Source organism: Aspergillus brunneoviolaceus (genome assembly GCF_003184695.1).
Source record: "Aspergillus brunneoviolaceus CBS 621.78 unplaced genomic scaffold BO95scaffold_43, whole genome shotgun sequence".
NCBI lineage: Eukaryota > Fungi > Ascomycota > Eurotiomycetes > Eurotiales > Aspergillaceae > Aspergillus > Aspergillus brunneoviolaceus.
This window is the reverse complement of record NW_020290773.1, coordinates 82,156-97,413: the sequence shown is the minus strand read 5'-3', so window position 1 is coordinate 97,413 and position 15,258 is coordinate 82,156. Positions and strand designations below refer to the sequence as shown.

General features: G+C 55.0%; 5 protein-coding genes and 1 non-coding gene across 6 annotated transcripts; 3 read left to right on the top strand and 3 right to left on the bottom strand.

Annotated features, from left to right (window-relative positions):
* Nucleotides 1-335: 335 nt before the first annotated feature.
* Nucleotides 336-2,558, top strand: BO95DRAFT_464802 (uncharacterized protein; the record flags this gene model as incomplete). Its single annotated transcript, XM_025589087.1, has 1 exon — nucleotides 336-2,558. One exon carries the CDS (start codon nucleotides 336-338, stop codon nucleotides 2,556-2,558), a length of 2,223 nt encoding a protein of 740 aa, XP_025441083.1.
* Nucleotides 2,559-3,106: 548 nt separating this feature from the next.
* Nucleotides 3,107-4,585, top strand: BO95DRAFT_432912 (mercuric reductase; the record flags this gene model as incomplete). The annotated part of the gene is made up of 1 exon (XM_025585074.1): nucleotides 3,107-4,585. One exon carries the CDS (start codon nucleotides 3,107-3,109, stop codon nucleotides 4,583-4,585), a length of 1,479 nt encoding a protein of 492 aa, XP_025441082.1.
* Nucleotides 4,586-4,842: 257 nt separating this feature from the next.
* Nucleotides 4,843-4,916, bottom strand: BO95DRAFT_t194. The gene has a single exon. It is a non-coding gene; the product is annotated as a tRNA-Val (tRNA).
* A 1,140-nt stretch (nucleotides 4,917-6,056) lies between these two features.
* BO95DRAFT_474350 (protein kinase) lies at nucleotides 6,057-7,778 on the bottom strand (the record flags this gene model as incomplete). Its single annotated transcript, XM_025589793.1, has 3 exons — nucleotides 7,255-7,778; nucleotides 6,388-7,207; nucleotides 6,057-6,355 (listed from the first exon to the last, which is right to left on the bottom strand). The coding sequence occupies exons 1-3, from the start codon at nucleotides 7,333-7,335 to the stop codon at nucleotides 6,057-6,059; spliced, it is 1,200 nt and encodes a 399-aa protein (XP_025441081.1). The 5' UTR covers nucleotides 7,336-7,778.
* Nucleotides 7,779-9,345: 1,567 nt separating this feature from the next.
* Nucleotides 9,346-11,962, top strand: BO95DRAFT_443985 (putative facilitated glucose transporter). The gene is made up of 10 exons (XM_025586780.1): nucleotides 9,346-9,621; nucleotides 9,684-10,060; nucleotides 10,144-10,400; nucleotides 10,471-10,851; nucleotides 10,909-11,066; nucleotides 11,143-11,237; nucleotides 11,292-11,425; nucleotides 11,489-11,548; nucleotides 11,615-11,707; nucleotides 11,772-11,962. The coding sequence occupies exons 1-10, from the start codon at nucleotides 9,499-9,501 to the stop codon at nucleotides 11,927-11,929; spliced, it is 1,836 nt and encodes a 611-aa protein (XP_025441080.1). The 5' UTR covers nucleotides 9,346-9,498; the 3' UTR covers nucleotides 11,930-11,962.
* A 317-nt stretch (nucleotides 11,963-12,279) lies between these two features.
* BO95DRAFT_416071 (Zn(II)2Cys6 transcription factor) lies at nucleotides 12,280-14,960 on the bottom strand (the record flags this gene model as incomplete). Its single annotated transcript, XM_025584375.1, has 9 exons — nucleotides 12,280-12,441; nucleotides 12,526-12,869; nucleotides 12,992-13,172; nucleotides 13,264-13,439; nucleotides 13,492-13,765; nucleotides 13,842-14,383; nucleotides 14,433-14,515; nucleotides 14,662-14,871; nucleotides 14,920-14,960. 9 exons carry the CDS (start codon nucleotides 14,958-14,960, stop codon nucleotides 12,280-12,282), a joined length of 2,013 nt encoding a protein of 670 aa, XP_025441079.1.
* Between the last annotated feature and the right edge of the window lie 298 nt (nucleotides 14,961-15,258).

Here is a 15,258-nt window from a genome sequence, read left to right as displayed (position 1 = left end):
GTCTTTACGCTCGTTAAGATTTTTAGTCATTCATTAGCCTCGGAAGTGAGTCTCCATCATCGGGGATAACTGCCATCCAGGCCCTATAGCGGGGCGAACCGCCAAAGAAACCCGGGGAAAATATGAGGAATATGTGTATGACCCCGTATATTTCCCCGTGCTGGTGTGATTTTATTCTGTAGATATCGCAAGGGGGAAGGGGATCACAATAGGACTATTACACTATGGCATTTCCGACTATAAAGCCGGGCTTCATGCAGCAGCCCTTCACCTCGGTCTAGCATGTTGAACAAGCATCGCTTTGTTCAATCCTTCGTCGCTCATTCTCTATCACTATGGCATATTTGCCTGCAGCCGCCGTCTTCCTGACGGCCTTATTTTCCGGGTCTGCCTACGCCGCGACGGCCTACATCGACCCGGACCTCACCCCGTCTTTCCCCACCGTGGATCCGATTTCCTATGTTGATACCAGCCGGACGGAGTATGATCGAATTGTGCTCAATGTCAACGGCAAGCCATTTTTTTACAACGGGGTGCAGCTGCGCGTCGATAAGATGAAGAGCCAGTGGAACATGACGGATGCGCAGATCAGCCCTTTCTTTCAGCGTGTCGCCAACGACGGATTCACCGTGGTGAACTCGCAGATCACCTGGTGGGACATCCAGCCAGACACCTACTACAATGCCACCGAGTCGACCTACATCCGGGGCGGCAGCTACACGGCCACCAATTACGCTGACGAGGCCTCGCACGAGATCGGCTACAACGCCAGCGACGCGTCGCAGCAGGAGCTGACCTACCTCAAGTTCGATTTCACGGCGTATACGCTGGACCAGATCGATGCGGCCAAGGTGCGTGTTTACGTCAATGCCGCTCCCGATGGCGATGTGGCCTTCTCGGCCAACCTCTACGGCATCACCAACAACACTTGGTCTGCCGACACCCTAACCTGGAGCAACGCCCCCAACCATGATGGCATTCAGGTCCAGGGCACGAACGGCACCGACTACTGGTTGACTGCCAGCAACCCCTCGTGGGACCCGATCAACGAAGCCTCGTACTATGATTTCGACGCCTCTGATTTCATCGTCAATCACTGCCCCGACGGCATCGCTAGCTTCATCCTACAGCCGCAAGTGAACGACACCGCCGTGACCAACGGAGCCACCCTCGACGGCGTGCGTGGGACGTACCCACCGGAGCTCTGGCTCTCGAGCAGCGATAGCTGGAAGTTCGATCACGTTGACAACGTGCTTGACTGGGCGGGCGCCGCGGGGCTCAAGATGGAGTTCCTTTGGTTCGGCTCCGACACGACCAGCGCCACGGTGGACTTCCGTGTCCCGTACTTCGTCTACCGACACGTACTTGTCCAGAAGGTGCAGTCGGACGGCACGGTGGTGCCGGCGATGCTCAAGATGCATGGTTACGGCCAGGGAGTGTACTGGTACCTGACCGACAAGAACGACCTCGCGCTGCGGGCGCTGGAGAAAACGGCGCTCAAGACGCTCCTCAACCACGTGGCCGAGTACAACGCGGCCAACGGGGACCTGAAGACGCTGGTGGGAGTGGACGTGGCTAACGAGAATTCAGTGACGCACATTCATGGCGTGGGGGACACCGTCTACCACAACCCGCTCACCTGGGGCGCCTACGGCAACTTCTCCTCGCAGGCCGCCTTCGTCGCACGCACCGAGTGGGAGTACTCGGTCAACCTGGCCAACGGGGTCAAGGAGTCGAATTATCCCGTGTGGACGCGGCTGAACACCTTCACCACCGCCGAGGAGAAGTCGATCGACTACAACGAGGCCCAGCGGTTGACGACGGGCACCAGCCTCGACTTCGTCGGCCTCGACCCCTACTCGACCTCGACGTCGGTGCTGTACGCCTACGGCCATGAGACCGTTGCCATCGGCGGCTCAGACGAGAATTGGGCCAGCGGGTCCAATCTGCCCATGGTCATGGAGAACTCGGGTGCCACCTCCTCCGCCGAGTCCCTGCTGATGGCCTCGCTGGCGGGCGGCGCCTTCTACAACGTCTACGAGTACATGGGCCCGGACAACTATGGCCTATACTACCCCAAGAGCACCACCACGCGGGACTTTACCCCGGTCGCGCGCAGCTCCTACGTCGCCGATGTGATCGCAACCAACAAGCTACTCAAGGCACTCGCGCTGGACCTCTCGACCAAGCTGCCCGCCGGCGCCGGCGGCACCCGCCTCGTCTACTTCAACCCCTTCAGCAACAGCACCCTAGACCAGCGCAGCATCGGGGACTTTACCGTCAGCTACAGCCCCGCCTCTACTGGCGGCGTGGGCATTGGCATCCTCCGCAGCGACCAGACTCTGCTCCTGGCCAGTACGCGCAACTCCACCTTCACCGTCGCCGGCCTGTCCACCTACGGCATCAGCGCCGTTGAATATGGCTACTACACCTCGGCCGGAGACTTCGTCGCCAATGGCACTGTCATTTACACCTCCACCTCAACCGGTCTCACCGTCCCGGTTCGCCAGGATCAGCTGGTTCACATTGAGACGAAGACGGCCTTCACCCTGCCCTAAGTGGGTCGTACCGTGGTGGTGGGTAGGTAGCATGGGCGCCCATTGCTCTTGGGAAGTAGTGGAACACACTCAATGTAAATAATTTTAAGTCCTCCGTACAGTCCCCTAATTCACGAATGACAACTCCTGTGGGCTGTGGACATAGCTTTTAAGTTTAAAAAGATACCTCATGTATAAAGTTGTGATCGGTGCTGGTAAGAGTGCCGGGACCTTCCGAACCACCCAAGCCCTTCAGCCTTCACCCACCCCGTCCACTTCAGCTCCCAAAAGCGAGAGCTGCGTCGCCATGACGTCGCCACATTCCCACCACAAATCTCCCTCCCTTTCAGACGCGACTATAGGCCTGGCCAAAGAAACAAAAAAAAAATTAACTTTCCCGAACACGAGCACATCCGTCGTCCGCGAGCACAGATAAGCATTCTTCATCCCTTCTGCGGGTTACCCCGCACCGCAAAGATGTCAGATAAATGCGTACGACCTCTCGAACAATGTCTGTCCGCTCCATCGTTCGCTCCACCCTGCAACGGCAGCGCCTACTCACCAGAAAAATGGCCACCGTCGCAGCACCCACGCACTACGACGCCATCATCATCGGCTCCGGCCAGGGCGGCACGCCCCTCGCCAAGGCCTTGGCCGAGGCCCAGCACAAAACCGCCCTGATCGAACGCGCCCACGTCGGCGGCTGCTGCGTCAACGAGGGGTGCACGCCCACGAAGACCATGATCGCGTCTGGCAGGGTCGCGGAGCTGACGCGCCGGGGTCCGGGGTACGGGGTGCATGTGCCGGGGTTGTCGCGGAGCGACACAGACGAAAGGGACCAGGACCAGAGCCAGAATCCTATTGTGATTGAGATGGAGCGGGTCCGGCAGCGGAAGCGGGAGATCGTGGAGTCGTTCCGCAGCGGAGGAGAACGTCGATTGGAGGCGGCTGGGGTCGATGTGTTGATGGGGGAGGCGAGCTTCGTGGATGGGACGACGCTGGCGGTGGCGATGCGGGATGGCAGCAGCAAAATGGTTACCGGCGGGACGATTGTGATTAACACCGGGTGTCGGCCGTCGGTTCCGCAGATTGAGAATCTTGATGCGATTCCGGGGGACCGGGTCTTGGATTCGACCTCGGTCATGGAGTTGGATCGCGTCCCCGAGCATTTGGTGGTGGTTGGTGGCGGGTATATTGGGGTCGAGTTCGGGCAGCTGTTTCGGAGACTCGGGGCTAGGGTTACCATCCTCCATCGTGGGACGCAGCTGTTGCCGCGCGAGGATCCGGAGCTGGCCAGGCTGCTGCTCGATGTCTTCCGGGAAGATGGCATGGACGTTCTGCTGGAGACGACGCCCGTTCGTCTTCGGCCGGTCACCGACGAGGGCTTTGATGTTTCGATCAGGTCCAAGCAAGGTGAACGAGTCTTAGGCGGCGTCACGCATATCCTCTTCGCGGCTGGGCGCGTACCGAACACTGAACAGCTAAATCTAGATGCCGCAGGTGTTAAGATCGACAAAAAGGGCTATATCGCCACCAACGAATTTTTGGAGACATCTGTGCCTTCCATCTATGCGCTGGGTGATGTCAAAGGCCCTCCCGCCTTCACGCATGTCTCTTACGACGACTTCCGGATCCTCAAGTCAAGTCTCTTAGCAACCCACCCGCCAGCGGCGAAACAGTCGACGAGAGGGCGGTTGGTACCCTATGTGGCGTTCACTGATCCTCAGTTCGCGCATGTGGGATTGCACGAGCATGAGGCACGAGAAAAATACCCCGGCAAAAGGATCCTCACTGCGCTGATGCCGATGGGCTATGTAGCACGGGCCTTGGAGATTGACGAGGTCAGAGGAGCCATGAAGGCGGTCGTTGATGGAGAGACCAAGCTCATTCTGGGATTCTCATGCTTGGGGGTCGAGGGCGGGGAGCTGATGAGTGTCGTGCAGATGGCCATGGCGGGGAACTTGTCGTATGAGAAGTTGCAGGATGGTATCTTTGCACATCCCACTCTTGCAGAATCCTTGAATAATCTTTGGGCGTTTTTGAAGTGATTCGTTGCTGGTGGAAGTGGATTGTTGTGTCATTCACTGGTCAGTTGCCTCCAAATATATAAGGGGTCAAGCACTGGTTCCATGTTTTGGGTGCATGGTGGAACTGCTGACTACCATGGGACTTCACGGCACGAAAAAAAGCTAAACACAGACTGAATAGGAAGACGCTCGTTGAACTATGTATTGTGTTACGTTAGTTCTATAAAATAGATGTTGAACGATTTACGCGGTGGGAAGAGTAAAAAGCGGCAAAAGATTGACCAGACTGGGGCTCGATCCCAGGACCTTATCGGTGTTAACGATACGTGATAACCAACTACACCATCCGGCCAGTTATATTGGAAAAGGCACAGAAATTGCATCTCAGTACAGAGGAGCATGCGAAAATCTAGATCAAGCCGGACCACACGGCGAATCATACTATGGGTGAGGCTAACCTATGTCCTGATCTTCGAAACGTAGCCAACATTGTTGATGTGAGGCTCATGGGGCTGTCGGAAAAATTGGGATGGTGATCCGTTTCCGGACAAGATCATCAGCAAATGTTGACATTACAAGTATGCTACGATTGGGGAGTTGGCCGCATCCACAGAGACGCTCTTGCATGGAAGAAATAACCGCAGAGAGACCGAAGCCAAAAACCCATGCACACCGCGATGGCGTATGGTTATGGGGTGCATTGTTCGTGGGCTTTGGAAACGTTTCCGATCTTGGTGGGGGTTTGTGCTCGGTCGCACCAGCCAAACAACTAAGCCTGAAGTGGCTAGTCATAGCCGTGGTGGCATGGGTCAAAAGACTCAAAACTCAAAACAACATAGCGGATATCTCTTCCAAAAAGACCTTCTGCCAGAATCTGGAGAAATGCGGGCTTCCTCAGATGCTTGCATCAGGAGAGCCAGAGCAATTTGGATTTACTATCGAGTGGTATAGACATTCCACAGGTTGAAAAGAAAGCCGAGGCTCTGCAGATTGCGATCAAACAGAAATGCAAAGTGGTCTCGGACAACCGACAAGGGAGAAAAGCAGATCACCATGGGCATGAATATTAGTTAGTACCAGGTAGGGTAAACTGTAGTGGATATTCGAAAGCGGGGAAGCTAAGCAGCGACTAGGTTACCTAATCACCGTACCTACTGAGTAAGTTACCTGTTGGTTTGTTTGCGGTGTTCGGATCGGAATATGACACCGGCTATGGCACACAGTCGGAAATGTAGCAGTAACGCGAATGATAGCCACAAGGTAGGTAGGTAGCTTTCCCTGACGCGGGATCAGTGAAACGCAAATTCTCCCACAATGTGCCAATTCTGGACTCAGACGTTCCGAGTGACGGACCAAAAGAGCTCGAACCCGACGGCCTAGTTCGATTCTTCGTGTATTCATTGATGCCGAATGTGGAAAACAGAGCATCAGTGTGCCGAGGATGGTTGAACACGAGAACACGAGATGGAATGCAGGCGAGAAAAAACATCATTTAGGCCCGCAAACTCTTCTTATGAGTGCTGCGTATCTTTTCGTACTCAGGCAGAGCCCATTTTACCATCCACTCCGACTCCAGAACCTGTCGAGCAGAAGGACGATCCTCCGGCCGAAAAGGAAGCATCGAGCGCAACATCGAGGAAAGTGTACCTCGTTCACTCGAGTCAAAGGGTGACATACCCTCTTTGATCCGTGGTCGCTGCACGTTCGATTCAAAGCGATCCTCCAGTGTCCGACGTGGGGAACGGGATGGGTTGATCGGCTCTCCATGCTCGGTGAAGTGGTCTTGACGAGCTCCCCACTTTCCCCACCATTCAGTCGCCAACAGGCCAAGTGCATCAATCTGCTGGCAAGTCTATCGTCTTCCTTGGTAAGAAAGCCTTCGAAAAGGGGTTTTTGGGCAATGATGTCCCAGATGGTGCAGGCAAGAGTCCAGATATCGGATGAAAAAGTGAGAGGTTTAGTGGGCTCAAACCGAGCCTCCGGAGGGCGGATCGAAAGAGGAGTATGAGACTCGGATTTCATTTCTCGCGCCGGAGAGGATGCCTCACCAAAGTCTGAAACGATAATCCTGGCTTCAGGAAGTGTGATATTCTCACTTGCTTCCCCAAGCCAGATAAGTAACACGCCGTATTGTGGGACGCCTGGTGGGAGCGTTTGGCCGTCTAGACGATTGACTGGTTCAAGTAGCGGCCCCCCATACTGCTCGTATAGCCGTTTTGTGGAAAGCTGATCAAAGTCACGACGCAGTTGAAGTAGGATGTTTCCGCGACGAAGATCTCCATGGACGAAGTCCCGTGAATGAATATAATGGATAGCAATCGCAAGCTGCGCCGCTAAGACTCGGGCCACTTCAAGCTGGCAAATGTTGATCCAAGATCCGTTCTTTGCGTCAGAAAGACTCATCCTGGCCGGCTTAGTCACCAAACAGATGTGTTCGCCATTTGGGTCTTGAATGTTGAACTTATTCAAGATTGAGGGGATCAGAGTTCTGCCTATGTCTGACAACAAGGGAGGTTTCGAGAGTTCCAATATGACGTCAATTTCGGGCGGTTTCGAATCTGCCGTACAGACTTTCACCGCAACGTATATGCGAGATCGCTCATCTCGGGCCAGCCAAATCGTCGAGTATGTCCCATGCCCAAGCTTATGGATGACCCGATAGCGACCGTGGAGACGATCCCGATTGTTACTGGGTGATAGCCACCGGGCTGATAGTATTCCATTCTTTCTAAATCTTCAATAGGCTCGTACAGAACACGAGTTGGGTTCATTGTTGGTACCGTTAGTTTGAAGGTAGCGAGAGAAGATGCACGAGAGCTTCGACCGTGAAGATACAGTGGGTTTGCGTTCTTTGAGAAGAGACCTCGACGAGGAAGAACTCTCACTTTTTTTTTTATCCTTTTTTCTCTTTTTTATATCTTGTCTTTCTTATGCAAACAAGGCCTTGTCATTTCGGAGTGAATGGCCAATCACTAACGTTAGCCTTGTCTAACACGTAGAGCAACGCTCCCTAGGTACTACCAACAATCCTTTGACAGGTCATCAGTCGAATGTTCACGGCTCGTAGCCATGAGCTCGGTGATCTAGATCAATGGCAATAATGTCTTGCAGGAAGAGATCAAGCGGCAATGGCCCTCGAGGAACTTTATGGAAGCAGGTCGCCAATCGACGCTAAACCAAATTCAGTGTTATTAGACCACCTGTAGTAAGTAACCTACTGTATGATTTAGCTGCTACAGGTCTGCGTAAAATGGTGCCCGCTCACTTACCCGACCGTGCAACTTGGGCCGTCAAATTAAGGCTTGCGGTCCAGCTTCTTACCCACCGCCACACCTTTGCCTCCCCGGCCTCCCAAGAGAGCTACACAACTAGTAGTGAGACTAGTGAAAAATTGAGTTAGTTAGTCGGTCACGGGACCGGCGCCCATGTGCTGACGCAGCGACGCTGCGCCTTGAGAAGCTAAGATCGGCAACAAATGGCCCTCTCACCCCGCATTTGCTGCCAAACCCCAGCCCGTCTGCAAACTTCCCAGTTTTGCTGTTTGTGTTGGGAAAAGAGAATCGTATGGAAGTTGAGAGAACCCTGAGGTCTTGGAAACTCTACTCGAGAAAAGTTTAGGGCTAAAGAAGTGTACAGTAACTCTACTCGAGAAAAGTTTAGGGCTAAAGAAGTGTACAGTACACCATAAAAAAAGCTTGGGCCCATATCCAACGGTCATGTGACGATCGCGTTCACCACCGCACCGTGCGGACTGGCGACGACTTGGACGCGCCGATGGTCAAGTCAAGTTATAGTCTACTGCACCTGTGACCTGAGCGGCGAGAAGTCTCGGGGAGCGATTCGGGTACGATTGAAATCCAGGCTGTCCGTCAGCAATCATGTTTGCCATCCTAGACCGGGATTGTGCTCATCCGCTCCCGGATTGAGGCAATAACCAGGATCACTTAGCAGCAACCCGGCAAAGCGCAGCGAAAGGGCAGCCAAAGTCAAGAGGCTAGTGTCGAATCCCGGTTATGATTCGCTGCCGAAAATCTCCCAGGATTCTAGTTGGTGACCCCGGATGTAACTTATACATGTCACCTTCCAATTATTAGTCAGTGGGGTCACGGCAAGACCGAAACGGCGAAAACCGCCGCCAGACCGGAGGGACGGAAGGACAGCGAGCAAGAAAAGCTTCCCGGACACGGCACAATCCTCAACGGAAAACCTATCGGCTTTTCGAGGCTAAGGGGAGGAAATTGGGAAATTGGTCAGGACAGCCTTTCTCATGTCAGCCACATACATCATTATACCTGATTGTAGGTCGTTTGTCTATTGAGGTGGGATTACGCTATCCATCTCCGGCTTTGTAACAGAAAGCCAGAAACCTTGTCTTTTGAGCCGCCAATCAGGCGCGGTGGTTCTACCCTGGAAACCTTGGGAGGCTTTGTGGTACTATCGTGGTCGACCACGTTCCAGCGACCACCAGAGATCTGGGGATCCGGGGTATGTCCGATTTCTGGAGTATCTGGTCTGTGTGTGCGTTTGTGGAATGTGGAGGTTGCGGAGAAGAGCAGAGGAAGCAGGAGCCCAGGCGCTTTGAGCGCCGGAAGTGGGGTTTGCGGCAAAAGCCACCAGCCGCCCAATCCTGCAGCCAGCCAAGCCCTAACTGGGTGTCAGACGGGCATACGCTCGTATGATCGGTCTCGTTGCTAGTGCTGACAATGCTACGAGACCGTGTCCCCATGCCCTTTGTATGTCCATACAGTACGGAGTACTGTAATTACCCCACGGGGAGGTAGGGTGAATGAATTTGCCTATATGCGGTGAATGAGCCACTCTTTTTTTTTTAACCCCCCCTTTAGTTTCTTCTTAAATCCCCATGAGGTTTTCGTCAGCAGAGATCTTCCCCAGACCAACTTCCCTCTCATCCGCCTCAGACTGAACCATCCACCATGAACGAAAAGACGTCTGCGGACGTGATCTCTCACAATGAGAATGTGGTCCCGATCACCAAGCCCGAGCTGCCTCACGCGGCTCGCGGGCCAGCCCTCAATCTGATCGAGAACCCCCTGACGGTGAGCATCGCACGTGTTGAACTTGTGACTTCGGAGACACTGACTGTTCATCTCGCTGGAAGCGCAAATCTCCAGAGCAGGTTGTTCTCGACGCTCGCGCGTTCGCCGACTCCCACGACATGTCCGAGCACGCCGATCTCCTTGGTCGTGCTGCCCTGGTCGCGCGGGACCCTCAGCGGTTCGAGTCGATCCCGGAACTCGACGACCAGGAACGCGCTGCGCTCGTCTACGAGAGAGATCACAAATGGCATGGCCCGTTCATGCTCTGGTACTCGATTGCTCTGTGTGCGATTGGCGCTGCGACACAAGGTTGGGATCAGACCGGGTCCAACGGGGCGAACCTCTCTTTCCCCCAGGAGTTTGGCATCGCTGGGGATGGCAAAGATGAATGGATTGTGGGACTGGTCAACGCCATCATTTTCTTGACGGCTGGGATGATGTGAGTGTCGAGAGTCCCCAACATTGCTTTTTTTTTTTTCGCTGCTTCGCAGGGCTGATTTGTGATCTTTGTGATCTTTACAGTGGCGCCTTCATTGTCGATCCGCTCAACCACTACCTGGGCCGAAGAGGCGAGATCTTTGTCACTGCGTGCTGTCTGACCGCCACCCCAATCGGATCTGCATTCGCCAAGTCGTGGCAGGGATTGTTCGCTGCTCGATTCGTGATGGGTATTGGGATTGGAGCCAAGAACGCGACCGTCCCGATCTACTCGGCGGAGATGGCGCCTGCGCGCATTCGAGGTGCTCTGGTCATGTTCTGGCAGTTGTGGGTTGTCGCAGGTGCGCCACTCTCTCCTCATCCACCGGATCTGGTTACCACTCGTATACAATACTGACCTCGTCGATCAAGGTATCTTCTTGGGCTTCGCCGCCAATGTCATTGTCAAAGACACCGGTCGCATCGCATGGCGCCTGCAACTCGGATCCGCATTCATTCCCTCCTTCATCCTAGGGATGGGGATCTTCTTCTGCCCGGAATCCCCTCGCTGGCTGATGAAGCACGGTCGGTACGCCCAAGGGTTCAAGTCCATGCTGCGTCTGCGCGCCCACCCCATCATCGCCGCCCGAGACTACTACTACTCGTATGTGATCTACGAGGAGGAACTCCGGGAAGCGCGGGGCGCGGGCTACTTTTCTCGCATGTGGGATTGCTTTGCCGTGCCTCGCATCCGCCGGGCCAACTACGGCGCCTCCACCGTCATGATCGCCCAGCAGATGTGCGGCATCAACAGTAAGTTGGTCCGAGACTTGCTCAATACCAGGTAGACTGATGTCTGACACTCCGTAGTTATCTCGTTCTACAGCTCGACCATTTTCGAGAACGCCGGATATAGCGCGACCCAGGCGTTGTACGCCTCGCTGGGCTACGGCGCGATCCAGGTCGTCTTCACCATCCCGACCGTGTTCCTGATTGATACCAAAGGACGCCGGACTCTGACCCTGATTGTGAGTGGAATTCTGTTTCTGTCTCTGTCTAAGGTCTGAGTGATGATAAGAGACCGCCAACTAACGCTCCATCTAGACTTTCCCCCTCATGTGCATCTTTCTCCTAGCAGCCGGTCTCTCCCTGCTGAAAGACACGGGTAGCAAGGGTGCGCAGATTGGCCCCGTTGCTCTGTACGTTCCCCAGCCCACCTTGGATAGCATCCAGTGTGACTGACCACAGCGAAGGTTCGTCTACCTCTTCACCATCTGCTACTCCCTGGGGGAAGGGCCGGTGGCGTTCCAGTACTCGGCCGAGGTGTTCCCGACCATCCAGCGTGAGCAAGGCATGGCCTGGGCTGTGTGCATCAATAACACCTTCGGTAAGCCCTTCTATTCTTCGTATAACCAGAATCAATCAGCCCTTGCAGCTAACAGTCACCCAGCTGGTATCCTCAGTTTGACCTTCCCTCGGATGAAGACCGTCATGACTCCCACCGGTGCCTGTAAGTGAAAGAAAACTCGATTAACTCAACGCGAGGACATGCCCTAACTGTCATCACTTCCTCTAGTCGGATTCTACGCTGGTCTGAACCTGATCGCCTGGTTCATGATCTTCTGCTTCGTGCGCGAGACCAAGCAGCTCACCCTGGAGGAGATCGATCGTAAGTTCCTCGCGGTCATTCTCATACACTTGCACAGTAACGGTTGCTAATGCCTCTGTGACAGAGGTCTTCTCCGTCCCAACGAAGAAATTCATCAACTACGAATTGACGGTGTGGCTGCCGTGGTTCATCAAGCGATACATCTTCCGGCAGAAGATCGAACGCCCGCCCCCGCTGATCGCGACGGCAGGACATTCCGACGACGTTGTCCAGGTCTTGTAGTCTGTTCGTAAGATCTGCGCGCAAAAGATTAAGGGGGGAAGAAACGTCGGAGCGGGCTGCTCTCTGGTGAAGGAATGCCGCTGGATGCAGTTCTAGAGCTCTACTGAAATAGTTGCGTGAGCTTGGCCACCAGGAGGAGAAATATTCACATACAGGCATATTAAGTCTTCAAGTTCTCCATCTCCGGGCTTTTCCTTTAAGTGTTAAATTGCCACCATGAATAACACCCGATATGTCGATATCCCCGCGTAGTCAGCCAAATCTCCCAATCGCTCACGCTCACCCCGTAACAGCATACACACAACACCCTTCACCCTTGCCCATCTCAGTAAACAGGAACAGCCCCTCACTCACTCCCCAAACCCACCCTCCACCCCGTCCACCCCATCCACCGGCCCTATCTGCGCCACAATAGACAAGAACTCCGCAGACGAGATCCCAATCTGCTCCAAAAACTCCACATTCGCCAGCTGCGGATCCTCCACCGCCATGAACGACGGACCACCCAACTCCTCCTCCCGGACCACCCCATCGCCGTACCCCACCAGCCCGCCGCCAGCGGCGACAGAGTGCCCAGCCTCACCCCCTTGCATAACCCCCGCCGGTACCTGCAGACTCGCCGGTGTATGCGTATGCCACGAGGAAGAGGAAGGGCGGCCGGGGCGGTCGGGGCGACGACCCCGGCCCGCCACCGACACCGCCACCTCGTCCAGCAGCCGCTCGAGGTGCATCAGCCCTTCCTTCCGGGCGAGCGCGATGCGGTTGCCGTGGTGAATCATTGCGTCAAGGATGGAGTGCGCTTGGTGGCTGGGATTGGGACTGGGACTGGGACTATCTGGTGTTGGGGGAGTGTCGAAGAGTTCCGGGAACAGGGTGCCGGCCAGGGCGAGGTGAATGGCGGCGTCGTAGGTGAATTCGAGGTCGTAGAGGAGGAATACTTCTTTATGTTGCGAGGTTGTTTAGTTAGGTTGTGGCTGTTTTTTTTTCTTTTTCTTTTTCTTTTTCTTTTTCGTCTGTTTGGGAAGGGGAACGGGGGGGGGGGGAAGGCAAAGGTACACCCACCGAGAAGACTGTCGGTGCCGGAAAGGATCTCGATGGTTTTGACGGCGGATTTGATGCCGATGCACAGGAGGGGCTTGGTGAGGGCGAGGAAGTCGTTGGTGTCGAGGCTGTCGTGGGTGAGGGTTTCGAGGCGGTCGATCAGGGAGGAGAGGAGGAGGGGCCGGGTGGCTACGATTACGCACTGGGTTGGTGGTTTGTATGAGTGAGTGGAATGCGTTTCCAAGGGGTGGGGTTGAGGGGGTCAGGTGTTGGGAGCGATGGGGCTGGCGAACCTGGTGATATAATAGGGTGATGTGCTGCGTGCCTCGGGGCATCGTGTCCAGCGAGTTGCGCAGTCGGATCTGGATGATCTCCTCCATTTCCTGGGCGTATCCCGCCAGGGTCTGGAGGATCGATTTCGTGGTGTCCAGAAAGACGTGCAACTGTGTTCTTTCCGCATTGTATACCGCTTCGAACCCGGTTAGGGCACCGTTCGTCGGGTGCTAGGGGAACGAACTCACTGCTCAGAATATACGACAGCAGTCGGGACAGCTTCGCGTGGAGGCTCAGAGCAAGATCCTGCTGGGAGCAGTGCTCTGGAGGATCGATTGGCGTGCTGATATCCCGATCCTGGGTGGTCATCGGCAGTCCGACCGAGTAGGAGAAGTGCCGGTCCATGATGTACAACGTCCACCAGAGACTACGACATCGGGCCACGGTCTTGGACCCCAGCTGCTCCTCGGAGAGCTGGGTGTGCATGCCTTCGTATTGTGCGATTCGGATCGCTTGCCCGAGCTGCAGCATTCGACTTACTCAGTACAAATCCTACCCGTGCGCATCGAAGGAAGGTCTGGGCCACCGGTACACTTACGTATATATGGGCGGATTCCCTTTGGTCGATCGAATACAGGTACAGACTGGCCAGGGCCAGTACCTCTATCGCCAACAAGCTATCCTTCCACAGAGACGCATGGTCAGGCATCAAAGACATGGCGCGGGCGAAGAACCGTGAGCCCGGGGGCTGATCCGGGCTTTTCGACCGACACAGCAGAGCTGTTCCAAACGATAAGACCAGGAGGAGCTGAATGAACCAAAGGCGGTATTCTGTGGCTACTGCGACGGGGTTACCGTGGTAGAATTCCTGCAGACGCTCGACGAATTGCTCTTCGCTGAAGAAGCGCAACTGTCCTAAATGGAACTTCACCGTGTTGAATAGGTACAGCGAGTAATCGAGAGACGGCAGGTCGGCTATGTCCGGAGGTCTGCTGGCTGGAAGGACCTCCCAGCGGAGGGGATAAATCTCTTTGGCTCGCAAGGTCGGGGCGTTGTGGGGATATTGACGATGCAGCTTCTCTGTCATCAGGATGGTGAGGCGGGTGGTGAATGACCACATGGACGACGGTGCCAGCCAGACTAGGACCATAGTTAGATGAGACACCCGAACATGCAGATAGGCACATACTCCACGTTCGTTTGTTATCCTTTGTGTTCTTGATGGTCGTCGACGGGAGAGCGAAGGGACTTGTCCAGGTGCTTCGCTGTTGGCTCGCCGGCGACGTTTCTCGCGAGGGTGCGGAACCGGAGGTTGACAATGCAGCTTCAGTCGGACAGCTGTCTCTAGCCTCCGGAGGTGTGTCCGAAGGAGACATGATCGGATTCTTCATGGTGGCCAGCGCCTTCTGGCTACGAACCTGCGCCTCCAAGCGTCGCAGATATCTGGTGCAGGGCTTCTGTTACCATCTGGGAGCACGAACGACCTCTGGCCACAATGGACGAACCTCTCCGAGACCACGACCCGGTTGACGCCCTCCGCAAACTCACATCGCACCGAGCGCCTCTGGCAATTAATGCAGGGCTGTTCACCTGAGCATTTTATCTTGCTCTGACGACATGCGACGCATCTAGCCGGCAAATTAGAACACGATCAACGATTTGGGGGATAGACTGACGCGTTTGCAGTTCTTCGGGCTTTACGGGCTGACGCTTGCATATTCTCACTTCCACAAAGGTCTAGAGGTATTGCAGACATGAAGAGTCAAAGAACACGTTGACTTCTTGGACTCGATTCCTGCCAGCTGAGGTGGAAAAGAGCCGGCTGGTCGGCAATTCGGGTTTGTTGATCGGGAGCGATAAGAAGTGGCATGCGAGCAGATCACTACCTTGCACTTCTTTACCCCGCATTTTAGGTCGCCCAGGATTCCAAAGTCAGTTAGTGCATATCTCTCACCGAGAACGAGTTTGACAGATACGGTACGAGATTCAACCAATTCCGCTAGTGTTGCTGGGAG